This window comes from Choristoneura fumiferana, chromosome 20, assembly GCF_025370935.1.
Source record: "Choristoneura fumiferana chromosome 20, NRCan_CFum_1, whole genome shotgun sequence".
Classification (NCBI taxonomy): Eukaryota; Metazoa; Arthropoda; class Insecta; order Lepidoptera; family Tortricidae; genus Choristoneura; species Choristoneura fumiferana.
The window spans coordinates 3996498-4024032 of record NC_133491.1 but is presented as its reverse complement, the minus strand read 5'-3'; the positions used below and the strand labels follow the sequence as shown (position 1 = coordinate 4024032).

The window sequence follows — 27535 nt, the reverse complement described above, 5'->3', positions numbered from 1 at the left end:
AAAACCATATTCCGTGCGAAACATCCTCGCACATCTCTGATGGAAATATCCGTCCATCTCGTTTGTTCTGTCGGTGACCCTCGTTCTTCTTCTTACCGCCTCTTTTCTGATTCGACGTATGGAAACCCCACGCATAGCCCCTCTATAGCTCACTGAGCAACTCTGAGCATCGCCTCGGATCCACAATGTCGTCATTGGCAAAATACACAGTGCAGCAGTGGTTGAAGATTATCTTAAGGCACTAAGGAATTTTTGATGAAAAGACGTTGCAGTTTCCAAAACGTTATATAGTATGTTTGATACTTACCTATTACTTTCACATGTAGGTAAGTTCTTCAAGGATTCTCTTATCGTAATAGTAAGATTTTTATTTCGATGATTAAATGGTACGTGTCGAAATACAGGTGATAAAGTGATAAATAATAAAAATTGGAATTTAATTAGATAGGTATACATATATTGAGATCACGTATCCACAATCATTTTATGCGATAGATAATATTTGGAGAACGTATTAACTGCAAAAATATCTGTATAATCATTCTTTATTGCATTGATTAAATAAAGTTAAATTAGTAGTAGTTTAGTGGCATAAGTAGAGAACAATAGTATTGTTTACTCTCTCTTAGTTGAGGGAGACAGTTAATGTAGACAAAATAAATTCAAAAATGTTTATGATGACTAAAGTATATAGACAAGTAATAAGCTAAATTTCCTAATGTACAGTCACCAGCACCAATATCTGACATAACAAAGACTGCATAAATATCTGATACGACTCTATTTCTAGAGCCGATAGGACGTGTCGGATATTTTTGCACGCTCCGCCGTGGCAGATATATACGAGTAAAAGGTAACTGTATCTACCACTGAGTGTTGAAAACTTTTGGTCACAGACGATACTTGTATAGTTACAACACTTGTTTTATTAACGTTTCCAAATCTTTAGCAGCGTATTTGTATACATCGCCAGCAGGCATCATACGATGACAGTGCTGCATACTGCACAGCTCTAAGAGTTACGAACGCACTTTTCATATTATTTCAAATGTCTTCGTCCCTTAACACAACTGAATGCATGACAATAAGGCGATAAAACGTCTACCTCAAAATGGTTTACACTTTCAAATTTTGTTACGTTTTACGAGTTAAACCTGCAATAAATAATTAGATTTGAGTCTTTCCATCGTAAGAAACTGCATTCATTTTGTCAATTATTCCACATTTTACTTTTGTTCGTCTAGCTTTCATTTGTCTGCTACATTAAAGTCTCTAGTACTCTACTACTTAATTATAATAATAATAACCTAAATAGGTTAAATAGGGTAAATACCCTACATGATTACAAAAATCTGTTTTATGTGGCATTCAATTAGCCCAGTAATTAAGGTCTTCAATCCTCAATAAAGCATAATCAATAGTTTAGCGATAATAAGGGGTTTTTTATGTTCTCGATCCTAGTTCATGATCGTTGACAATGGGTGACCTAGACATGCTGCTTCTGACGCTGGCCCGTAGTCTGTTGAACCTTTGGGTGCTCCAGTCTCTGCTGCGTTTGAAGCTCATGACTGCAACACCAGCGATGATCACCGCAAACAGCAGAGTCAGGCAGACGATGAGGGCCGTCGAGTTGAAGGATGACGTGGATGGCGGACCTGAAAAAGAGGAATTGTAATTTGGGGTTGATTCTGCCTATGACCCGAGAATCTTCTCTCAGTCAATCTATGATTGGTTTTTTGGAGTTTTTTTGTATTTTTTATTTCAACTCCAAATTTTTTACTTTTACGGGTATCCCGTGAAACCATATCGAAAATACAAACTGAGACATGGATGCACAAAAAAACAGAAAAAGAGACCAACACTGGGAATCGAACCCAGGTCCTCAGCAATCCGTGCTGCGTGCTATAACCCCTACACCAGTGCTAGACAGGAATCTAGACACGAATTTTTCCTATGCATACATATCTCAGGTTGCTTATTTCTACTATGCTACTTAAGCAGCAGCACTAGCGACATCTATGTTTCGTCGACAGACGTCACACTCTTTCGGAACTAACCGCTCACCCAGGCAAGAGATGTCGCTACTAAGCAATCAAATTATGATCAGTCAATCTCTCTATGACTCTTTCAAGCTTGAAGTATGTTAAGCAGAAACCACGAAAGGTTGGAAGATTTAAGTGCACACCACTTGCTATAACGAACAATGGCACTCGCAAAATTTGCTCATTTAATGTGCAAGACTGAAATGCCCAACAGATGTTTAAATGTGACACGACAGAAGAGCTAAAGGTAAAAGTGATCAATAAAAGGTGTAACGTTGTAACACACTTATTTTATTGAAGAAGGGGAATACGAATAGTGTTTTTAGATATATATATATATATACTAAATCACATACATCTGACTACTACTAGGTAATTGCAACAAGTAAAGGGATGATGGAGTGACGGAAAATGTTCCAAGAGCTACCCTGTCAAATAATCATGAATTTAATGCGAACTGGTTAAAATTTCGAGTGAAGATGATTCTTGAAGGATACCCCATTGCCAGTCACAGTATAGAAGTAGTTACAACCTAAGAGCTGTGTCTGTCTATACATCTATTAAAAATAAATACACTAGGTAGAATGAATAACCAGTTGTTTAAATATTTGGCTTAGGTCATATTGCTGCAATGAAAATAGTGATGAAGGTGTTCAATGCTTAATACCGGCTATTGTCTCTATTATCTTGATAATCTTGTATATTTAGATCTGCGTTTATATTAATACGGCATACTACAAGATTTCGGTGACTACCTTGTAATTTTTGACCAGTTACAATTAAAAAAGAATTAGCTAAAAAGAGAATTAGAGGAAGAACATGAGAATTATGATTCCGGTCCACTTACTTCCGATAGCCAGATTGAATGGCTGACGATTCTCGTGTCTGTTTCCATTATCGTTGAACCTGGCAGCCAGGATCCATAGACCAGCCATCTCGCTGTCCACAGGTCCAAGCTCTACAAAGCACGATGTCAACCTATTCACTCCCAAATGAGTGATACCAGGGAATCTGAAAAAAAAAACAAAGTTCATAAGTAAACAACTAGAAAATGTAGACATCGTTTATCCCTTAAATAGGTACGAGTACCGGCAATATATTTAACGCCAAAGAGAAATCAAAGTCAATCCAAATTAGCAACATTTACAGTCCAAAATCAAATGTCTTGACAAGGTTGTCAAACTTATTACGAGTTATGGATCTAGAATGGTCGCCAGATAGCTAGTTAAGCACGTACTTATTGGTTACTCTATGGCATGGTATCAGAAGAAACCAAGAAAGGCTAACCTTGTGTAAGCGAAGATAGGAAGAACAGTTTCATCAGGTGTCGTGATAAAGCAGCCTTCAAAGAGATGATTCAGATTATCTCTGGGAATTGAGATTTCGATGCTTCCGCCGTAGTCTACAAAGATGGGTGTTTCTGGTTCAGTTCTTATATCCCATACTTCAGCAGAATTGTTCTCAGGGTCTAAAAATTGTAAGAATGAGATGTGATTATTTTTGTACTACGAGTAAAACAAAACAATAAATGAAATTGAGCTATATAACTTCTATATTGTACTCACTAGCCCAAGCAATTGTGGCTGGCTGCTCTCTCAAATGCGGATCGTTGAACTGCTGTATGAGAGTCCAATCTCCTATCAATTGTTCAGTCATTGGACCAATCACCACTCTGCAGGAAACGAACTTGCTGCTTTGGTGAGCCGTGATTCCATCCAGGGTATTTGCATTGGCTAAGGTGTATTCTTGTCCTGAAGGTATTTTAAGGAGGCAGTTCCCGGTAACACCCGTTTGGTTCAGACTGAGATCGAAGAATCCCCCTACGTTGGTTACATGCTGCAGAACTGGTAGAGTCGTAGTTTCACCTAAAAGGTACAGGATGAGTAAATATCTAATACCTATCACAATTTAAACTTTAACCACAACATAAATTAATTTAATCATTCCGACACACTAAATGATTAATTTTTATTCCTGTAAACTTCATAACCTGTAACGTAACCTTTCAGATAATATTCTCAATTTTTAATAGTACTTACTACTCAATTCTATGCTAACGGGCACTTGTGATTCAATCCTTTCCCCATTTCTATTGAACCTAGCCCTTAGTGTCCATAGACCGACCATGTCTTCGGTAATAGGTCCAATATCTACAAAGCATGTCGTTATTCTGTTGGCTCCAGCATGCACAATACCAGGGTATTGGTCATCTCCGAAAATTGGCATGGTTACTCCATGAGGTGAGGTAATGAAGCATCCTTCGGGTAAAGCAGCATTTTCTCTAGCAGCTGCTATTGTGAGAACAGTATTTGGGTCTACGACGACATTTTCTACGCCCAATCTGATTATTTGCATAGGTTCTTCTGGATTCGATGGGTCTGTAAATTTATAAAAGGTATGAATTCGTTCACTGTGTTATTATTATTAATAATAATACTTATTATTATTATTATTGTTAGCCTATTCTGTCCCACTGCTGAGCAAAGGCCTAAGTGTTAAGTAAATTACAGGAATTTACTAGTACCGATTCAGGACAAAGAAGAAAAGTAAGAAGTAACAAAAAAGAACTCACGAGCCCATGAAATGGTAGTTAGCTGTCTTCTCTCTGTAGTGGCGGAGTCTTGTTGAACGAGGCTCCAAGTGCCAAGCAATGCTGCTGTCATAGGTCCGATTCTCACAGAGCACGAAACAAACTGGTTATTACTCTGTACTTCTACTCCCGACAGCATCACTGCATTCTGAAGTAGATAAGTCTGACCAGCTGGGGTAACCAAACTGCACGAACCAGTAATAGACCCGGTTTCGTTTAGACTCAAATCTACAAATCCTCCAATCTGTGTAAAGTACTCGCGCCTTGGAAGATTCTCAGTAAGAAGAGTCGTATCCTCTGAAATAGTCATTAACGTTAATACCAAGCAGTAAATAACTTATGTTGTCATCTTAAATACATTAGGCAATTCACTTACGCAGGTGGGAGACTTGAATGGGAATGCGCAATTCTGTGCGCACTCCATAGTTATTGGTCCTGGCGGTTAGGACCCAGTTTCCTAATTCTTCAGCATCGATAGGTCCTATCTGCACGAAGCAAGCTGTTATCCTGTTGGCACCAGCCCAAATAGTTCCTGGATAGGCATTTGTTTCTAGTACAGGTAGAATAGTACCATCTGGTGTTGTCAGGAAGCAACCTTCGAACAGACCATCTTCTCGTCTAATGGATGTCGATATTATAGTGCCCATACGAACGTTGTATGACTGTTGAGCTTCCGTTGTTACTGTCCTTGGTTCAGCTGTAGGGTCCGCAGGGTCTAAAATTTGACAAAGGGTACATCAGCTTCTTTTCTCCGAGAATGAGTAACTTTTATTTACAATGGAATACCCAGGCTCATACTGATATTCATAGACAAAGGTTTAGGCCGATTGAAGACGTCTGGCTTACAATGAATATGTGTACATACTCCGGACACTTGCCGGCGACTTAGCCGTACAACACCGCAAGTCCGACAAAAAAAAACGGTCTGTTGTCCGGTGAAACAACGGACGTCTACAAGCGGCTTTAAGCGATAATAAATGTAGAACTGGAAAGAAATTTGCTAGCTTTCATACTACGTTTGTAAGACAACACAGTAAACAATACTTACTGGCCCAAGCTATAGTCATGGGTTGAGTACGCCGCGTCTGATCGGATCCCAATAGAGTAAGAACCCAGTCACCCAAAAGTGCTTCTGTCATTGGTCCAATAGTAACCCTACAGGAGACAAACTTGCTGCTGGGCCGTATTGAAACTCCAGGTATGCTAGTTGTTGCACCCAATGTGTGTTCCTGACCATCAGGGGTAGTTAAACTGCAGCCTCCTCCGGCACCAGTTTGATTTAAGTTCAGATCAACAAAACCACCGATATGAGACAACTCGTGTATGGGTCTAAGATCAGCGTTACCGTCTGTAAAAAAGATTATAGACTATAGATTCCACAATACATAGTAAATAAATAAAATATCTAATCGTCTATAAACAAAGAGGTGAAGACTAAAATTGGTCACGTTAAACCTTTTAACTTTACTGCACGTCTTTCTATGACTCGTATAAGTATTTAGTATAGAACTCTCTATCCATATATTTTTTAAATCCTATCTTAATAAACTTACCACCAAGTGCGACGTTCATAGGCAATTGTGTTTCCACTCTAGTCCCAGCATTGTTAAATCTTGCAGCTAAAGTCCATCTGCCTACCATAGCAGCATCCATAGGTCCTAAGTCAGCGAAGCAAGCAGTCAGCCTGTTCAGACCAGCGTGAGCGATGCCAGGATATCTCATATTGGGGAATAAAGGTAAAGTGGCTCCATCTGGGGTTGTGATGTAGCAACCTTCAAAGAAGCCCTCTTCTCTGGTTAAGAACACGTTGACTATTTCACCAGTATCAGCTACTATTTCTCGTTGGGCAGCAATCATGAGTCTTGGGACAGCAGTAGGATTTGATGGATCTGGAAATATGTTCGCATTTACGATACAATACAATGACTTTTTACTGTACACCACAATACTAAACGATACAGAAAACATGTACACAGAGAATATTAATGCGTTAAATTTCTTTTACCACTAGAACCACAAAAAACCTTAACACAATTTGTGGACCTCACCACCACAAAACACTTAAACGAGTCCAAAATTACAGCGTTCTATGAACTGATATTATATGTGTCGAATCCATGTTTAACGGCTGTCTAAGTTTTTTGCTAACGTGGTTTTAAACTAAAATATACTTATGGAAATTGTAATGTTATTTACACTTACTTGCCCAAGCAAACAGAGCCGCTTGTCTTCTATGCGTCTGGTCAACATCGTGCTCTATAAGTGTCCAAGTGCCTAGCAATTCTTCAGTCATAGGACCGATAGTGACTCTACAAGAAACAAACTTGCTGCTCTCGTGAATAGTCACTCCGGGTACATTAAATTCGCCATTAAGAATGTGGAATTGCCCATCGGGTGTTAATAAACGACAACTCTCAACTTGCTTGTTAATATTATCAAGACTGAGATCCACCATTGCACCAATGTTGGTTAAATATTCTAATGCTGGTAACTCCATTTCTCCTCCAGCTGAACACAAAGAAACAATTTAGGTACTTATTAGAAATTTAAAATTATCCAAATTTTAAAATCGAATGTAACCTAGGTTACTTACTGTTACGTCCTAAGATAATAGTCTGCTGCGATTCAAGTAGAGCACCATCGTCATCGAAAAGAGAAGATAAGGTCCATCTGCCCATCATTGAATCATCGAGGGGTCCAAGGTTGGCAGCACAGGACCAGAGACTAGTGGACCTAATAAATCCGAAGCCAGGATAAATGTTGGTAGCAGAGACAGGCATGACAGTGCCATCAGGAGCGGTGATGACGCAGCCCTCATAGAATCCAGGATGCCACGGTACATTAACAGTAACTATATCACCGAACGTCCCAACTGTGTTTTGTTCGGGTGCAGTTATTAGTTGTCTCGAAGGCAATGATGGATTCCATGGATCTGTGGTGAAAAAACGTGTGAAGAAATACTTGAAAACACTGGCATAAACGGGATACTAAGTAATTAGTTTTATACTTTATCGTTGTTATTGGAGGTTACTAGATTTGTACTCACTGGCCCATCTAATGGTGGCGTGAATGCGTCGCTCCCTTTGCCCAGTGATTTGATGCATTAATACCCATTCGCCAAGCAAGTCAGCCGTCATCGGTCCAATGGTAACTCTACAGGACACGAATTTGTTGCTTCTCTGTATGTTAACTCCAGGTTGGTTTAGTGTAGAGTCAAGAACAAAGATTTGGCCAGCAGGGTTTCTTAACATACAGGTGCCGACGCTGCCAGTTTGATTCAAGTTGATGTCGATAGTTGCCCCAATGTGTGTTAAGTGGAAAGCTGGTGCGAAATTTGTTATTCCATCTAAAGAAGACAATAAAGAGTTTAAATAAATAATTAAGAGTTAACGGGTTCCAAATATAGGGTGCCACAGTATTACTTTACTGCCTTTATACTCGTATTATATTCTGTAATTTCCTAAAAACGTTTAAATTACTATAATATAACTTATCACATCTTTCTTACCATCTTCCAAGATAGTGAAACTCTTTATAGATTCCGTCCTTGTTCCGACATTGTTATTATAGCCCGTCAATGTATAGCGACCCATCATGTCAGCGCTCACAGGACCAATCTCTACGATGCAGCTCACCAGCCTCGTGGTTCCAATAAGACTAATATCCGGATAATGGCTGTGGAATAGCATCGGGATAACTGTTCCGTCAGGGACTGTTAAGAAACAGCCTTCAAATGTTCCCATTTCGCGATTGACGTCCACTACTACTTTTTCACCTGGATTTACAGGAAAATTTTCTTCAGGAGCTATTATTTGCTGTCTTGCATCCATTGAGGGATTTGCTGGATCTATGAAAAGAAAGAGAAACTGAGCTAAGATTGATGCGAGGAGACAAAGACCATGAAGAAATATTAATTTGATCTTTGTTAGAAAAATACAAGTTGCAAATCAGAAATTTAAATGTACTTACGAGCCCATGCAATAACGACAGGTTGTCTTCGCTGTCGACCAGTACTCTGCTCCACCAAAACCCACTGTCCTAACAGAGTCTCTGCCATCGGCCCAATGGTCACTCTGCACGACACGTATTTAGTACTGGCATGTACAGTAACACCAGTTAAAGGCGTTGTTCCAGGGGTGATGCTGTATTCGATTCCATTAGGAGCTTGCAAACGGCAGATAGAACTCACTCCAGTTTGATTTAGATTGATGTCCACGACGTCTCCTATGTGGGTCCATTGTCTTATTCTTGGTTCTGTTCTGATTCCGGCTAAAAATGTTTTCTCATAATTAGAAAGCCGAAGTACCTACTATGAAGCTAGCTTTTCGTTTAAGCTAAGCTACTAAAGATTTTAGGCAATTACTTACTGTCAAGTGCAAGAATGAAGTCCTGCTTCAATTCAATAGACCTTCCCTCTACATCATGTCTCGCGGATAATGACCAAGTACCCCACATCTCAGCATCCAACGGGCCCAGTTCCACTATACAAGAAGATATTCTGTTCGACAGTACATGTTGTATATAAGGATAGTTCCTTCCGTACATTGGCAAGTGATCACCATCTGGAGTGGTGAGAAAGCAAGTCTCGAAGAACCCAACAGTTCTGCTGATCATAATTTGTACCGTTGATCCGGTTGTGGCCAAAATGTTTCTTGGCATGTCTGCGGATACGAACCATGACTCCTCGGTTGGGTCCGATGGATCTACAAAATGCAGAATTTTGTGATTAAATAACCTATAACCTAACCAACAAAAAGTTGGAAAACCCCTGACTTTGTCACTTCAAAGTTCAATGTCTCAAAAACGGCTAAACTGATTTTGATGAAACATGTCTAAGAACCATCGCTAGAAAACTTGCTTTCAATTAAAAAAATAGCATTCAAATCGGTCCACCCATTTAAGAGCTACGGTGCCACAGATAGACAGATAGACACACACACACAGACACATTGACATACAAACACACAGACATACAGACACACATAGCGGTCAAACTTATAACACCCCCTTTTTGCGTCGGGGGTTAACAAAATACTTAGCCTAAATAAAAATATTAAGCGTCATTTTTTTCTTAAAGGAAAAGGAAATATGGTGTGCCCCCCTGTGTCCCTGTCCTGCCCTGTAATTAATAAATATCGAAGGGACTTTCTGCGTGTACTCAACACGTTACTATAGAATAAGTTTATATTGTTAAATAGATTGCATTGTATTATTCATCAAAATAATGAAAATCTAATTAATGATTATGATTACGAACGTTAGCTCTTTTATTCCTTATTCCATCCTTCGTATTCCAAGTTTGTTTCGCAATTTCAACACACAAGACTTCTTTTTCTGTACTTACTGGCCCACTGAAAAGTGACCGGCTGCACTCGTTCCGTATTATCCGTGTTCTTCTGAATTAAAAACCATTCTCCGATCAAGCTGTCGTCCATGGGGCCTATTGTCACCCTGCAGATGACATACCGGTCGCTGTTTTGGAAAGTGACTCCTGGGATGGTGCTGGCTGCACTGAGGGTGTGTTCTTGGCCATTGGGATCCTTCAAAACGCAAGTGGCAGTATTGACAGTCCGATTCAAACTAATATCATAAGTTTTACCGATGTGTGTCAGGTATTCCAAGGCGGGCATGGTAGATATGCCATCTGGGAAAAACGATTCAGGTTGAAAAGTAGTAGTTATAGTTTAAGGCGTCTGGGATAATTCAAATATATATACCACGTGGAATCCACCAAGCCAAAAAAAAAAGACTGTCGAAAGTCATAAAAGTCTTGTCTTGGTTCATAAGTGTCTTAAATAGATACCTATTTATAATGATAAGCACTCTCTGGTGATCGCAAAAAATAGATAAAAGCACTTAATCGTTCTGTTCGTTCTTCAGAGACTTAAATAAACTACTATTAAGAGAAGTCTCTTCGTTCCATTTTCCATACAAACGTAGTCCCGGTCTCACTTGAAAACTAGGCAACAGAAATAGATGAAATTTTGTAAGTATGGACTAGACGTAATTATCTATGCCTGTGGTTTTTCAGATTTTCACCTGTGTAATATCAGAATTACAGGAGCTTAAAAGTCGACAAAAAAAAGGTGTCAACTTTTTACAAAAATCGAAAAAACCACAGGCATAGAAAATGATAATGAATATCTTGATTGTAAAATATCATTGATTTCTGTGCTATACTTTTCGTATAATATGAGTACAACGAAACCCAAAATTCAACCGCCCAAATCTTGAAAAGCTTACAGCGATCTCGATATAAATTACGGACGTCATTGCGGAAGGCATGGCGGAGCATGGGGGGGACGGGGGGGGGGGACGGCTGCGAGTGCTTATGTCACGAGCGATAAAGACAGCAATATCCCAAACGAATACCTAACGCGGCCGCGCGGCCGGCAGGGAAACTTCTCTTAAGTATCTATCACATTCAATTAGTGAGTTGTGGATAAGAACGACCGCATCGTGAATCGGTTACATGACGATGTATAAATTTTTGTAGCATTCGTGTAGTTTTTAATCACATTGGTGGCTGACGTGGGCGATGATGGCTCGAGCCGTTTGCAGATATTACTCACCCTCTTCTTGGATATGTACAGGCTGCTGTGCTTCGATAAGATTGCCATCATGTAGGAACCAAGCAATCATGGTCCATCTCCCTATCATGTCCGCGTCAATGGGCCCCAGCTCTGCATGACAAATATTCACACTATTTGGCCTTAAGGTCCACGAAATTCCCGGGTAATTGGTCGTTTCTGACAAAGGTAATGTAGCTCCATCTGGAGTCGTGATGAAGCAGGCTTGGAAGAGACCGGTCTCTCGTGGCTGGTTCGCTACGACATAGGTGCCTAGATCCGTCTTGTAGTTTTGTATGCCAGTCAAAACTCTCTGCCGCGCTAAAGCGTTAGGGTTTGCGGGGTCTGAAATGAAAATGATTATTTAGATAATTTATTGAATCAAGCGTTACTTTTCGGAGGTTTCTATCAACGAACTGAAATAATTTCATTCCTAACTCGCGAGTCGCGATCTTATATGATATGAGTTGCTAAGTTTATGCAAGATATGCGTGTTCATGCAGTTCCTCCACCTCTTAACTGTAAGAAGACACACAAATCACACAAACCACCAACCAGAGCTCATCTCCAGAGCAACACAACCATACACCATTCTACCAGATATTAGTCGAAGAAATTCTTTTAGTTCAATGATTATTTACTTACCGTAGAATTGTTTTTGGATTCCAATGCCTCTTGTTTTCGTTAGAGATAAAAATCTAAATGGATCAGTGGCCAGTTCAGGGGAAAACCGGCTAATTAAAATTCGGCTTGTTTGAAAGCAAAAACAGCGGGGCTACTACGAAACTCGAAACTCGAAGTTAGTGTCGTGTGTTCCCTCTGACACTTATACTTTTTAATACAAGAGCGAGAGGGACCGCACGACACGAACTTCGAGTTTCGAGTTTCGTAGTAGACCTGCTGTATTGACTCTCAAATACGCCAGTCAACCCAAAAAACGGAGACGAATCATATGGTTGCCGCTGTTTGATGGCCTAATTTTCCCATACAACGTATAAGGTAAACGTCCGAATGCTCGACACTAATGCCCAATATATGACACCCTGCTGTCATCTCTATTGCTAATGACATAAGATTTAAGATCCCAACTGTTGGGACACTTGTAAATCTGTTTAAAAAAATATACCTCGTTGAGTTTCTTGCCGGATTCTTCTCAACAGAGGTTTTTCCGAACCGGTGGTAGATTTTTTTTGACATTCATAGGTGCAATTTAGGCTATACCTAAATTGAATAAAGATATTTTGACTTTGACAAGCACTCACGTACGTTTACCTTATACACCTGGTATTCATTTTTATTATATCCACCCGCGGCCTGCTTACCGTCTTCAGACGTCCTTAATTCTTTTCGACAGTGCTTGTTTTATACCCGGATTTCTATACATTAAATTTAAAAAGAAAAGGAAATTGTACTTACAATAGTAAAACCTAATTATAAGCTAATTCTAAGCATTCAAGTCTCTTTCTAAGACTTTTTATAGGTTGGTTTCCTTTTTGTCGTGCGCACAACATTTAGGGGTTAGACTAGAAATAGATTGCTCATTTTGCATGCCAGTTTCTGGTGAAATGTGTGAGATCATAAAATGTAATACCAGCGTTTATACCACATTTTTACGCAAAATAAAGATATTTTAATTTGAATTTAGATTTTTATTAGTTAAACTTATTTTCCATATTCTAAAAGACCTACAGTAGGTCTCCTCATTTTGGCATTTCTTTTGGCATTCATTAATTTGTTTTGATAAATATAGTTTAAATTAAATAGTATAAAATCTCTTAACATGTGTAATATTTAATTTTTTCCTGTTTTATTATACCATTTTATGTAGCAATCTAGTGTTATTACATTAGATGTAATTTAAAGTTTTACTAAATTCTTCGTTATTTTCCGGGCAAGCGCTCGGAAGTTTATGTTAGCTAAATCAGTTCCTAGTGAACACTTTCTTTAGGTCCACAGTCTACTGGTTTTGCTACAATACCTATACCTACTAATGGTATAAACGCGAAATTAACTCTGTTTGTTTGTCTGCTACGCTTTTATGTCGGAACCACTGAACTGATTTTGATGAAATTTGGTAAAGAGATAGTTTGAGCCCCAAGGATCAACATAGGATACCTTTTATTCCGGTAGAAGGCGCCACCGCGCGATAACCTAGATCCGCGCAGACGAAGTCGCAGGCATGCTAATAAACTTTATAAATGTAAACTTAATCACTATTTGAAAACTTAATACTAAAATAAATCTACAAAAAGGCCCTCTCGGCATGGTGACAGTGGTAGTGTTCCCTGTCCCTTGTTGAATAGCGATGACAATTTGTTGAGAGACATTATGTACAGACCTGCTCTTTAGTCTTCACTAATGTCGACCAGGCGCTTTTGCACTTCTTTAATTAGTTTATGTGCGCCGGGACCCCATAGACCCAGGTTCTCAAAACCGACAACAACGAGATTGTATGCTGAACCGAAGCAATTTGAATATCATCAAAGATAAACTTACCCGCCCACTCGATACTAGCCGGCTGGTTCCTGGTAGTAGCTCCTGCGGTTTCAATCAGCATCCAATCCCCTAGCAGCGCCTGTGTCATCGGCCCAATGGTCACCCGGCACGAGACAAACTTGCTGCTATCGTGGACAGTCACGCCCACTATGTTGAGGGTTGTCAAGTCCACCTCGAGACCGTTGGGCTGTCGCAAGCGGCATGTTCCCGTGAGCCCGGTGTTGCTGAGGTTGATGTCTACAGTCGCCCCGATGTTGGTTTGGAAGCGGATAGTAGGGAGCGTTGCTTGAGCTGGAATGAATATTATTATTTTAGTCTAGCCTCCTGGTTCCCAATCATGAAATTTATTTATTTACTAGCGACCTGCCCCGGCTTCGCACGGACGAAATAAAAAAACCGGCCAAGTACGCGTCGGACTCCCGCACGAAGGGTTCCGTACCTATACAACATTAGACATTAGCAAAAATCGACAAAAAAACAAGTTTGCTGTACGGGAGCCCCCCTTAAATATTTATTCTATTTTAATTTAATTATTTGTTTTTAAAGTGAATGAATATACAAATAAATATTCTGTGAATATTTTAAGCAACTACCTACCTGTTACCGTAAAGAGCAGCCCTTAAATATTTATTTTATTCTGTTTTAAGTATTTGTTGTTATAGTGGCAACAGAAATAGATCTGTGAAAATTTCAACTGTCTAGCTGTCACGGTTCATGAGATACGGCCTAGTTACAGGCAGACAGACGGACAGTGGAGAGTAATGGGTCCCGTTTTTATTAGCCTTTGAATTAGCTCGTTGAAGTAGCAATGGGCAGGCCATACAGCACGGAGAAGGGATGGCCGCTGGGGCCGAAAAGTTCTCGAATGGAGAACACGAATCAGGAACAGGACGTCCACCGACGAGATGGACGGGTGACCTGGTTAAAGCCGCGGGTTCACGGTGGATACAATCCGCTTCCATCCAACCGAAGCAACTGGAAGTCTATGGGGATCTGTGTCCAACAGTGGACGTCCTACGGCTGAGATGATGATGATGATTGGGAAATAATAGAATAATTCTCCTCCTTTAATAGAAAAATTCTCGAACAGTTTTTCCAACTGTCCACAACTTTATAACATTGATTATATTTATATATATTTAAATTTATTTATTAATATTAGCATATACATAACAATTTATTAACAGTACGCCAAACCGTAAAACAGTTTGTTGGCGTCGCGTTCTGATGCTAAAATTCTTGTGCAAAGTGATGCTTACTAACTATATAACTAAACATAAACACAAAATATGTACACCAACGGAGACTCAGCCATAACCATGTAGATTTTATTGCGTTGCAGATAAGGTTTATATCCGTTTACCAATGCATAGTAGACTAAGCTCCGCCGGTACGACACAAAACACTAATAGAGGTAGGTAGGTACCTACACAACACAATGATAATATATCTTAGATACCACTCTTGAGTAGGTAGGTTTAGTCATTATTATCATTTAATTCTTTTTCAATGTAATTTTTTAACTTCCTATTTTTAATTTTTCCTCCTCAAGCAATAAAGGGTATTTAGGTAACTAAGTAATGAGGTACTCAATAGTTATTTGTGTCACAAGGGAGCAAAATGGTATATTTACGGCGAGGGCGTACATTGAATCCAGAATGTAGCAAAGGATTCTACAATAGAATCCTGAGCGTAGCGAGGGATTCTAAAGTAGAATCCTGAGCGTAATGAGGGATTCAAGTGTTAACGCCCAAGATGAAAATAATTTTGCTCCCGAGTGGCTCATACAACTTTTCACACCGAGCATTAAGAAACTTGAAGAATAAAAATATCTAAATATAATTAAAAAACAACCAGCATAGAAAATGGCGTGGCTTTACAATTATCAAATTCAAAAAATGGCACTTGCAACAAAACACTTAGAAAAGCCTTGAAAAGAAAAGTTGCACTTTGCTCCCTCTCGACAGGGAGGAAAAGTTACTTTTCTGAAGGAGAGGTGTGAAAAGGTTCTTTTTGCGTAATAATTTTTGGCAACCGGCTGCAAAAGTAATTTCCTGTTAGAAGACCTGGTAGTGATGTTTTTTGTGGCTTTGTATATTTTATATTCTTCACTATAATAAGTTTCTAGCATAGGTCTTACAATGGAGAATTTTCACAAACCGAGAACAGTGCATCATAGTTTTTTCTATATTTACTCTTTATGTCTTTGCCTACTATATATTTTATTAGTCTTATCCTATCTAAATATGTCTTAAAAGTAAGTCCATAGCAACTCAGCCCATAGCTCAGCAACGAGTCAGCGAGTGCATGGTTAACAATATGCAGGGTGCGTTTATTTACTATTCTACTTCGATAATAAAATTGACCCAAAATTGACCTTAATTTATTGCAGACTTGATTAATGTGTAGTTTCCAATTAAGATCTAACTATCAACGACCTCCAGTCTATATATACAGTTCTGCTTATTTTTGTGCAGGCAATTGTATGTGTGTCCTATAATATTAATATCGCATATAACATAATATTAATATAATATATATATATACATATATATGAAAAAGCTCAAGCTCTCTTTCAGAGATGTAACGATGTGGTTTTATCGGAACCGAAAGCGGAACCAGAAACGGAGTCGGAACCGAAAGCGGAACCGGAACCAGAATCGGTGCCTGAGTGATAGGTGGACGAGATGTTATGGGTAGGTCTACTAAACCTGAGGGTCTATTGCGTAATGTTTCTGACACACGAGATCACAGTCAAATGATAGTTTTCGCATACAAAAACTGACATTAGATTGTGATCGTGAGTGTCAGAAGTGTTACATATAATTAGCCTTCTGTTTGTTTTTGATGAACGCCGCTCATGTAAGCATTGACTCGGATATAACTTCCGTTTCAAAAGTAACGGAACCGGAACCAAAACGGATACTTAATATCAAAACGGAATCGAAGCTCCGTAACATTCCTGATCTCTTTATGTAAAAAGTTTTTCTATGGTCTATTTTACTCTTTCGATGAAATCGGCGCAGCACATTATCATAAATTTATTAATGTAGGGCGATGGCATTTGCCAATCTTCCCACCTCAATATTGAATAAGGACTGGTACAGTCACCAGCATCAATATTTGACACAACAAAGCGTGCATGAATATCTGATACGGGTCTACTTCTAGGGCCGGTATTTGTCAGATATTTTATCACGCTCCGCTGTAGCAGTAACTAATAGACAGGGGTCGGACAAAAAGTGCGGATGACGTAAAAATGACGGAATCTTGCACACAAGATGATGTTTTTATTTTAACTTCCGTGTGACATGTAGTAACAAAGTAGCATTAATGAAGTAACAAAATAAAATAAACGCCAGTGTCGTAAAAAAGATCTTTTTTCTATTTCTCGCAGTCGGACCCATTATGCTGGAAATGTTTTTATAAAGCGAGCCTGCAAACTATTTAATAATAGCGAACGACTCAGAGACGTGGATATTTTTAATTGTACGTGTGCATTTCTGAAAAAAGCATTCAAATAAACCTTGGAGAGTACATCGTAGGATAACACTCGCAATAGTGATAAGGATAGGTGTACTATAATAAAGCAATTTTGTGTGTTTGTCACGTTTTCTTATATGAATCATTAAGGAAACTATAGGTCTGTTTGTATTTCTTTGTCTACAAATTCATGTTTATATATGACTGTTTGTTTCTCAATAAATAAATAAAATAAAAAAAAAAAAAAAAAAAAAATAATCGTAAATAAATCAATGGAATTCAGCGAATAAAATAAATTTCATATCGTTTAATAAAGAGGTTGATAAATGATAATTGTTTATGAAAATCAAAAATACTATTTGAAATCATCCTATAAGTAAGTGGTTTGACGTCATCGGCACTTTTTATCCGACCCCTGCTAATGGAGGTACACCTAGACTTGACAAAGAAGGTACCAAAAATGTGACTTTACTTTCATAGCTCGTAAAACAAAATTTGGATAGCATTAGATTATTTTTTCCCTCTAAAGTATAATAAAAAAAAAACACTGAACTAACCATTTGTAAAGTTTACAAGGTAAATCGACACTAAACACAGGAGCTGCCACCGCATCTTGTGTACACCACACCGCGAAAGTTTTCACAAACTACCACTGTCGGCCATAGATTTCTTTAAATAACCCAACAATATCTAAAGCCGATGATACACTGCAATGCGATACGATTGGGCGCTGCTGCAGACACGCCTCACAGCGTTAGCGTACACACACACTAGTGAGTACGTAGTTTACAAATGACGTTTACAAATGTGAATATATTGATTAATTAATTTGACTTTGTTAGTGAATTTTATAATATTATTTAATTTTAAATTTAATTCCTGTAATGATAGTGCCATGTAAATACTAATTCTAGCATGTAAGTGTACTGTAATACTAACAAATTATGGGTTTTATGCCTGAAATAAATTAATTGATTAATTGATAGTAGTGCCCCAGAACCTTTTCAGAGGTTAAACGTCCTGTACTATAGTCTTGCGTTTTTGGCTATTTCTTCAAGGTACGCGTATAAACGAAATAACGCATTGCTAGAGATGCCAGGAAAAGTGATTTTGCTGCATATCGATTGTCAGATATTCGATCAACTTCTTGGCCAAAGCGCCGATTATTTGATGCGGCGACACATTGCAACCTGACTTATTGTAGTGTGGTACTTAAATTCTCAAAAAATCTATTATCTCTCAGTAGCAGTAGGTATGTACAGTGAGATGTTATTATCAGAAGCAGGTATGATTACAATTACTACGCTTCAAAAAATAGTAGGTATTACTGCACAAATAATTCTTATTCAAAAATAATCTTTTTTAAATTGTGTAGATTTCCGTTACATTTCGTACTGTACGTAGCATTTAAGTTAGTAGCTTTCCGTGTTCCCCAGCTTTAAGTTTCAGTGAAGAAAAATCATGACAGCTTGTAAAAGTTGTATTGGAATCATTTTAGCCGTAGTGTAACAGTGTGTTTAGATAACTTTTTTAATTACTCAGACAATTGATAATAATAATCCGATAAAAGTGCACTTTACAGTCTGGCTTTAAGTACCTACTTATACATAGTGCCCAAAAAAGAATTTTAGTCTAAAGAAAAATAAAATAAAATGATCAATGAAAAAAACTTTTAAGTAAAGCTCTCTTCTTTTAACACATTCACTGCCACCTGACTTCCACTGGCGCTACCGACGCACATGTGCGTTCAAATGTAGGAATAATTATGACAGCGGCACTGGGCGAAGTTACGAAAACGCATATATGCGTGGGTGGCAGTGAATGCGTTAATATTTATGATAAGAAGACCTCCATGTCCAACAGTGGACGTCTTACGGCAGATATATATGATGATTTTAGTAAATAAATGTTATTATGGTCTTAATGATTTTTTCAATGATAAAATGTAATACTTAGCACCTCTTAAATTATCACTTTGTGCGCAATTTAATTTGATTTGATTAATTTAGCTCGATTTTGTTTAATTTAATTTAATTTGATTTTGTTTAATTTAATTTATTTTTATTTAATTTACTTTAATTTAATTTGATTTAATTTAATTTGACATTTAACTACTACTAATATACTTATTATTTTATTTGACAGGTTGACATACTATTTTTTTATTATTATTTGTATAAAATTGAATGATATTAAGTTAATGCACGAGTTTTAGCACATTATACCTAATAAATTCTTTGCATTGTAATAATCTAATTTAATAAGTATCTACTGTAATTTTTTGTACCTAATTATTATTATTGTGAGCCCTTACAGGGCGTCATGGACTGACCGATAATAACTGAAACACCTTTTATAACTATGTACATGACTTTACAATGAATAAATGAATATGAATATGATGATGAAGTGCCCTAAACAATATCTAATGTCGCGTATCTGACTAGAGGCAATTTTAACACGAGAGCGTTAAAATTAAATCGTGATATTTAATCGGTGATCAGGAGAGAGGAGTTTGCAGGTGGTAGGACCTTGTGCAAGGTCCGCCCGGATTGCTACCACCATCTTGCTCGCTAATCCTGCCGTGAAGCAGCAGTGCTTGCACTGTTGTGTTTCGGCGTGGAGAGTAAGACAGCCGGTGAAATTACTGGCACTTGAGGTATCCCATCTTAGGCCTCTAGGTTGGCAACCCCCTTGGTGTTGCAGATGTTTATGGGCGGTGGTGATCTCTTAACATCAGGAGACCCACATGGTCGTTTGTCATCCAGTCGAATAAAAAAAAAAAGAAAGGAGAATGGGTCATATGGCCTCGCATACTTATTGAAAGCCCGAATGTAATGTTTGTCAGAACGATAATTTGTCATAAGTAACTAATTTTTCTCTGAATCCAATAATTGTTCAGAATTGTCATAAAACAAACCTAACCTAACTTATAGTTTTCTATAGGATGACCATTTAAAGAAATCTAAAAAATTTAAGGTTTCAGTGGGAATAAAACATCGACATCTATGTATCTTACGGCACTAGACTCGTTGTTTGGAACAAAACGCGGGGCGCATCAATCATCAATATTACTTTATCTACATGCATATCATAACTTCCCTATTATATGTTCAGAAACGACTATCAAATGGCCTTTATTAAGAAACCTGGTATCTGCGGGTGCATCTTAATGTTCACATTAAAGTACAGTGCATCTTAATGTTTACATTAAAGTATCGGTAATACTTTTTTAACAATGCATATCTGTACATATTGTAGAAAACTTATGACATGCATGTAGATAATAATTATTATTATAAATAAAACTTTAGTTTGTTATTATCTGTTTTATTTAAGCTTTGGTAGGTACTTCAAACTAGTTATCAGTAACACTAACTTAAAAATACAGGCCATATCTGAACATATTATAGAAAACTTATGATATGCATGTAGATAAAGTTATGTATGCGGCTATACATAATTAGACATTAAAACACTCGTGTGATCTTATTATGAAACTCACCTTCGGCTCGTTTCATAAAACCACACTCGTACTTTAATGCCTCTCATTATGCACCAGCCACATAAATAACTATTGACACAACCGCTATCACGGACGTCAACAGACTATAGTGAACTGTTCACAAAACCGGGCTGTGAACTGCTTTTGTGCGCCGTTTTGGAAAAAAATGATGACAAACGATGATTCGGACAAAAAATACGGTATGCCTAGCAAAGAGTATGCGAACTTCGGCGCTCCCCAGGAGAATATAATAATCAGGAGAGTATGAGAATATTTTATAACATAAAGCGTATATATGTTTGTGTGAGTTGCAGCTGCGTTTGGAGTAGGTATGTTTTTCGTTTGTTTTGTAGACATGTGCCTTTGCTGTCTTTACTTAATAAAATCACTGCCTTTAACGACTTTATAACCTGCTAAGATTGAATTCAACAGGCGAGGTCTGAAGGAAGTAGGTCTTTGTTTTAAATTATCACAATTAATTAATTATCTCATTATACCTACCAATAATTACATGGTCGTGGGGATTCCCCGTAATTCGATGATTTTACGTCAATATTCAGGACTTTGAAAACGACGACTTATCACAGACTGACCAACTTATCTGTGAATCGAAATAGTACATTGTGTCTTAAGGGCGGTAAATAAGGAATTACGAACGAGAGTCTATTAGATGAGTCGATGTTCGTAATTCTAGTACCGCCCGTGTGACATCCAATGTTTTTCATCACATTTGCGAGTAAAATTTTATATTTGTAAAAGAAAAACTAATATTTTATCAAAAATTGCCGATACCGCTGATCTTGGCAATCCCCAGCATGTGCATGGCGTGCGTGTGCAGCGCGCGCACGGAGCAGCAGCGCACCATGCAGTAACAAACTCATTTACCGACCTTGGGCTTCATGGCATGAAAATTAGTACGTGCAATGACTCATTTACCGACCACGGGTTTCATGACAAGCACAGGTCGAGGGTTTTATTTGGGGAGTTGCAACCAAGGTAGCCTACATGTTACGACACTATTTACGAGCAAGTGTGATGAAAAAGTTTTACTGTAGTTCGCATAAAGTGTATTGCTTGGTCTGATTCACAGATAAGTTGATCAGTATGTACTCAAATGTTAGTAGCCTTTAAAAGAGGTTATAAGCTCACACAAAGACCAAACAATTCCCGTTAAAAGTTATTTACGAAAAAATATACTTATCGAAGAAAAATAATCTACGGTTCCATGCAAGTAAAACTTAATTGTAACCGCTGTGAAATACTGAATTAAAAAAAAATTGGTACCTATCATCGATTAAAAACCATTGTATACCAGCCACGAAATCTCTTTACTACTTTGGTAGTTTACGCAGTATTAGGGCCAATCAACTTTTTTACCGACACTAATCTGTCCGCGACATTTTTCAAACAATTGCAGATTTTTGTTAGTAAACATATTTTTTTGTAATTTAATAGATGGTGTACATGAATACATACCATCCTACGTAAGTTCAGCCTATTGCCGTGAAATATCTTGTTGGAAGTACGATTTTTTGGTAACGCCAGAGACAATTTTGGTAACGCAGGAGACGCCCAAAGTGTCGGTAAAATAGTTGATTGGCCCATTAGCCATTGTTAAATTATACCGCATCGTAGTATCATCGAAGATATACCTAGAAGGTTCATAACTATACCTAATAAACATAGAGGGATATCAGTACCCTGCGAGTGCAGTACAATAATGGCTTCCGGATGCTGCTGCGGCTGCCCAGATTCTGCAGTGCATCGAGTATGTTTGCACTGGCTCATACTTACGACTTCTTCGCGATAATGCGAAATAGAATCGTCTTTCCGCTTTGCAGGGCGCGGGTCAGCCTAAACCCCATCCTGAGCATTGTGGCAGCCAGGTATGAGTCAGGCTTGATTGAATTGTTATATAGATATATATATGTTTTTTTTTCGTGGATCTCGAAAACGGCTCCAACGATTTCAATGAAATTTGGCATGTAGGGATTTTCGGGGATGAAAGATCGATCTACCTTGGTCTTATCTCTGGGAAAACGCTTGTAATTGAGTTTTGGCCCGAGCGAAGCTCGGTCGCCCAGGTACTTATTTTAATGTCAAATAAATTAACTTGGATTTGAATAATAATAATTATAACCTAACCAACTTAGAATGTTGGAAAACCCCCGACATTGTCATTTCATACTTCAATATCTCCAAAATACCTGAACCGATTCCAATGAAACATAGCTTGAAACCCGCCTTCACGTGAAAAAACCGCATTGAAATCGATCCATCCGTGCCACATATAGAAGATAGACAAACATTGGCTTCAATCAAACTTATTTAACACCCCTCTTTTTGCGTCGGGGATCAAAATCTGAAACTGGCCGTATTTGACCAGAAATCTGAAATTTCTCATCATATTTTTCTTCTTCATAAAAAATGGAATCGAAGCAATATGGCGTCGTTATTGCCCCACGCAAGCTAGGTAAAATATTTACTTGACCTTATTGTTTCACAAAGCCGTGAAAGGTAATTCAACTCATGGAGGGAACACTAATTGATAATCTAAAGCTGCGGCCAGTCACGTAGAGATTATCGCGTGCCTGTTTGGCTGTCGAGTTATTGACGGCTTGTCTCTGACAGGAAACTACTAGAATACTGCCTAGAGATCGACTAATATTAATGAATTTTCTAAAAAAATCAAATCCTACTTCACCACGCTACTTAACTTAATACATTTGACTGAAATTTGCTTGTATTTAAATTGTTACAATCTATAGATAGCTCTTCAAGGCTAGAGTGAATAGGCTGTTACTGAACCAGTGAGATACACCTTTGGCCTCATCTGTACCACCACCATGAGTTTACAGTGGCCGTACTCGATAGCGACGGCGTAAATTATTTGTATGGAGAATTTACAGCGCCTTTACTACTACTTTACAGCACTTAACATAAGGTGAAATAGGGGTCTACTCGAATCACGGTCAGTTTCATGTAAAAAAAACACTGAAAAAAAAAAGATTTGCTAACAGTAACAACAAAATTTTTTGTTTGTAACATAACTTGAGTGACTACAAAACTAAGGCCTACTAGTTATTTTACTAAACTGGTTTTAGAGTTTAGTAAAATAAGTTCACTGTTTTATTTGATTGTGATCATTTGATCAAACTAATTTGTAGTATTACCAAAACAGTAGTGATACAAAATTGTATTAGCTATACAACAGTTTTATTTATTTCCAGCAAAATAGCTAAGTTATTTCCAGGATTTCATTTAGTTACCACAGACAAATATTAAATAATCAATTAGATTGACTGATAGTAGCGAAATAGTTTTGCTAGTTGAAATGTTTTGTAGAGAATTTAATTGTTATTAATGCATCTGGTAACACCTGTTTGATTATTCGTAAATAACTTATTTGGGTAATAGTTATTAAACAATTTTAGTGAAAGTAGATAAAAATGTATGTTACCGAATGTAAATTAAATACACAACTGATTTTTACAAATGTTACGTAGTATGCACTGTACAACGCCAGTACAAACCTAAAAGAAGGGGCCCACTGTTAGGATTAACTAATATAAGTAATTTGTTACTAGTAGACACATTCATGCGCTTGCTATTAAAACTATACGTTTACTATCATTTTACTAAATCAGTTATCTGAATTAGTTTTATATATTTAAAAACCAACTTTATACACTACTTTTTTACTTTATTTTAATAAATAAGTTGCGATATTAGTGTAGCTTTTCTTTATTTGCAAATGTTTAACAAATAACAGAGTACTTAATGAGTAACACAACCGAAAACATAACGAATCATACTAAATTTTCTTAACGTTTCACAAAACATTTTATGATTATTAATAGTTAAAAATACATTTCAGTAGGCAATAAAAAAACAGTTTATTATTAAAAAAAATAGTAGCGTTTTCATATACATTAGTAGGTAGGTAAATGTTTACGCAGTAAAGTTAATATTAAATCCGATAGATGTTACTAAGTTCGAGTTAGATTAGATCGCGCTATCGTTTGATTCCCTCAGAAACTATAAATAGAAGAAGTTTGTTTTGGTTAAAAAGTAAAGTATTTTGCAACAGAAATGTGATCTGTACTGAGTTTCATTTAATTAATATTAGCTGGAAAAATAGTAACTATCAAATAACTTTCAAATAACAAAACTAGTTAGGATGATACCTGATGATACGAACTATTTATTTATATTTAGGAACACAACACAAGATACAACAATATGATAGAAAACAAAACAAATAAAAACTACATAAATATACCTAACTATAAAAAGAAAACACCATCTAAGAGGCCCTCCTGCGGCATAGACCCCAGCACACTGGCGGCATTACCTCTCTGTACAGCCAGAGAAATTCGCTGGGAGAGGTTTGGGAGAGGTAAGCGCCAGATCTGGGGTCTCCTGAGGTCTCTATCAGCCGGGACGACAAGGCCCCCATGAAGGCCCTCATGTCAGCCGACCAGGGACCCATTGTCTCCACTGCGAGCGCCGCAAACTCATAGTCCTTTAAAAGAGAAGAGTATTTGCGGCGCTTGAGAACTTGGGCCTGGTCAGCTGCAGCCCCGCAACCCCTGAATGTGGGACTGCGCGAAAGTGTAGACACACGTTCGGTTGCGTCCCACACCAGAGCCCTACCCAGCTTCCATGGCACCAAAGTAGCCCCGTCACTAGTTAGGTCATCTCTTCCAAAATCAGTTTTGCGATATTATAGCATTATTTTGGTTACTAATTAGTAAATTTTGTTTAGCTAAACGTCAAGTAATCAAACTAGTTAAGCTATTATTTTTTTACAAACACATACAAATAAACTGTAATTCAATTAATTATTCACCACGTTAAGGCCTAGCCTAATGTAGTGTGGGACCACCAGGTATTTGTTACCCTATATAAAATATGTGTTGTTTCTGGTAACATTTTTTTTTACTTGATTTGTTAACCATATTATAACTTTAATAAATATTTTGATAAATTATATAATTAATTTAATGAAATTTTTTTAAATAAGATTATAAATTTGAAAGTAGGTTAAGATTTTGCATGCCGAATTGTGGCAGAGCATTCATGACATCATCCCAGCCTATGGGCACAGACCTCCTCTCAGAACAAGAGGGCTTGGGCCATAGTTCCCACATTGGGAACTTCGCACGCACCATTAAATTGCTTCGCAGGTTTGTGCAGGTTTCCTCACGATGTTTTCCTTCACCGCAAAGCTCGTGGTAAATTTCAAATGTAATTCCGCACATGAATTTCGAAAAACTCAGAGGTGCGAGCCGGGGTTCGAACCCACGAACCTCTGCTTGAGAGGCGATAGGTCAAACCACTAGGCCACCACGGCTTCATGACATGTACCTGTATAATATTTCTTCTGACATGTGTAATATTTGTAACACCCGCGCTTGGATATTTTAAGACGGAATGAGCCTTTGCATCTATTTCCCCTCTGCCAATGCTATATGGCCATTTGGCCGTCATCGTTAATGAAAACCAAAGTTGGCCGCGAGCCGCGACAGGTTGTCATTTTTGATTGTACGTACTGGTGAACGGAGATCGTAAAAAAGATCGTGTCGGACACGCCCAAGATTGGGTTCCGTGGCCATTACGAAAAAATCAAGCAATATTATGTGCGTTATAACGACGACGACGACGACGACGACGATATATTTGACGACCAGATGGCCTAGTGGTTAGAGAACCTGACTACGAAGCTTGAGGTCCCGGGTTCGATTCCCGTGTCGGGGCAGATATTTGTATGAAAAATACGAATGTTTGTTCTCGGGTCTTGGGTGTTTAATATGTATTTAAGTATGTATCTATCTATATAATTATATTTATCCGTTGCTTAGTACCCATAACACAAGCTTTGCTAAGCTTACTTTGGGACTAGGTTAATTGGTGTGAATTGTCCCGTGATATTTATTATTTATTTATTTATAACACAATTAAAACACTTACTACAGTCTTAAAATCTGTTGCCAGAAAGAGAGCGTATCTTCACGGCACTTACGTCCTTTTTTTGAGAAGCGCAGTTTTTCGGCAATAACTCAAAAACGGTATATCCGATCATGTTAAAACCAATTTTCGTCGAAAGTATTAATAATATAATTTAATTTCGTTTATTAAGCGTTACCTTTCCATATATTTTGCATATTTTTTGGACAAACGGTTCACAAGATAGAGAGGGGGGGGGAAACAATTTTTGCTACTTTGGGAGCGATTATTTCCGGAAATCTTCACTTAATCAAAAAAGTTTTCGAGAAACCTTTCTATCTTTTCAAAAGAGCCTGTCGAACCATGTGCCACACGTTATTGATGCAAGTTAAAAAAAAAACAATTTCTGTTACGTATATGGAGGGCCCCCCACTATAAATATTTATTTTTGTAATTTAACTAAAAAACTATATAACGGCTTTGACAAGACATCTGTACTCCAAATTTCATTGATATTTTTTTTTTTTTTTATTCGACTGGATGGCAAACAAGCAAGTGGGTCTCCTGATGGTAAGAGATCACCACCGCCCATAAACGTCTGCAACACCAGGGGTATTGCAGACGCGTTGCCAACCTAGAGGCCTAAGATGGGATACCTCACGTGCCAGTAATTGATATACATCTTGTAGTTTTCGAGTAAAATGCCTGTGACATACGGACGGACAGATAGACAGACGGACTTAACGAAACCACAAGGGTTGCGTTTTTGCCATTTTGGCTCTGGAACCCTAAAAATTGTGTATGATGTAGTTATTTCGTACAAAAAAGGTCAGCAACGACTAGCATTACAAAAGACGGTGTTTCTTATCACACGTAAGTGATTTAATCATCAATTAACGCT

At 37.8% G+C, this 27535-nt stretch overlaps 1 protein-coding gene across 1 annotated transcript; it reads right to left on the bottom strand.

Moving 5' to 3' along the window:
- Positions 1-527: 527 nt before the first annotated feature.
- LOC141439143 (uncharacterized) lies at positions 528-17842 on the bottom strand. Its single transcript, XM_074103297.1, has 19 exons — positions 17738-17842; positions 13698-13988; positions 11205-11546; positions 9977-10276; positions 9000-9335; positions 8602-8901; positions 8141-8479; positions 7679-7978; positions 7226-7564; positions 6835-7140; positions 6186-6521; positions 5681-5980; positions 5009-5347; positions 4615-4929; positions 4082-4420; positions 3608-3907; positions 3330-3510; positions 2890-3053; positions 528-1655 (listed from the first exon to the last, which is right to left on the bottom strand). The coding sequence occupies exons 1-19, from the start codon at positions 17790-17792 to the stop codon at positions 1444-1446; spliced, it is 5394 nt and encodes a 1797-aa protein (XP_073959398.1). The 5' UTR covers positions 17793-17842; the 3' UTR covers positions 528-1443.
- Positions 17843-27535: the final 9693 nt, after the last annotated feature.

Excerpts from the sequence above, each read along its gene's own strand:
- LOC141439143 (XM_074103297.1), bottom strand. The coding sequence starts at position 17,792 with ATGCGGTGGCAGCTCCTGTGTTTAGTGTCGATTTACCTTGTAAACTTT. Across the intron at positions 7,141-7,225 it reads TATTATCTTAGGACGTAACA|CTGGAGGAGAAATGGAGTTA; the intron begins GTAAGTAACCTA and ends CTTTGTGTTCAG. Across the intron at positions 3,908-4,081 it reads CGTTAGCATAGAATTGAGTA|GTGAAACTACGACTCTACCA; the intron begins GTAAGTACTATT and ends TGTACCTTTTAG.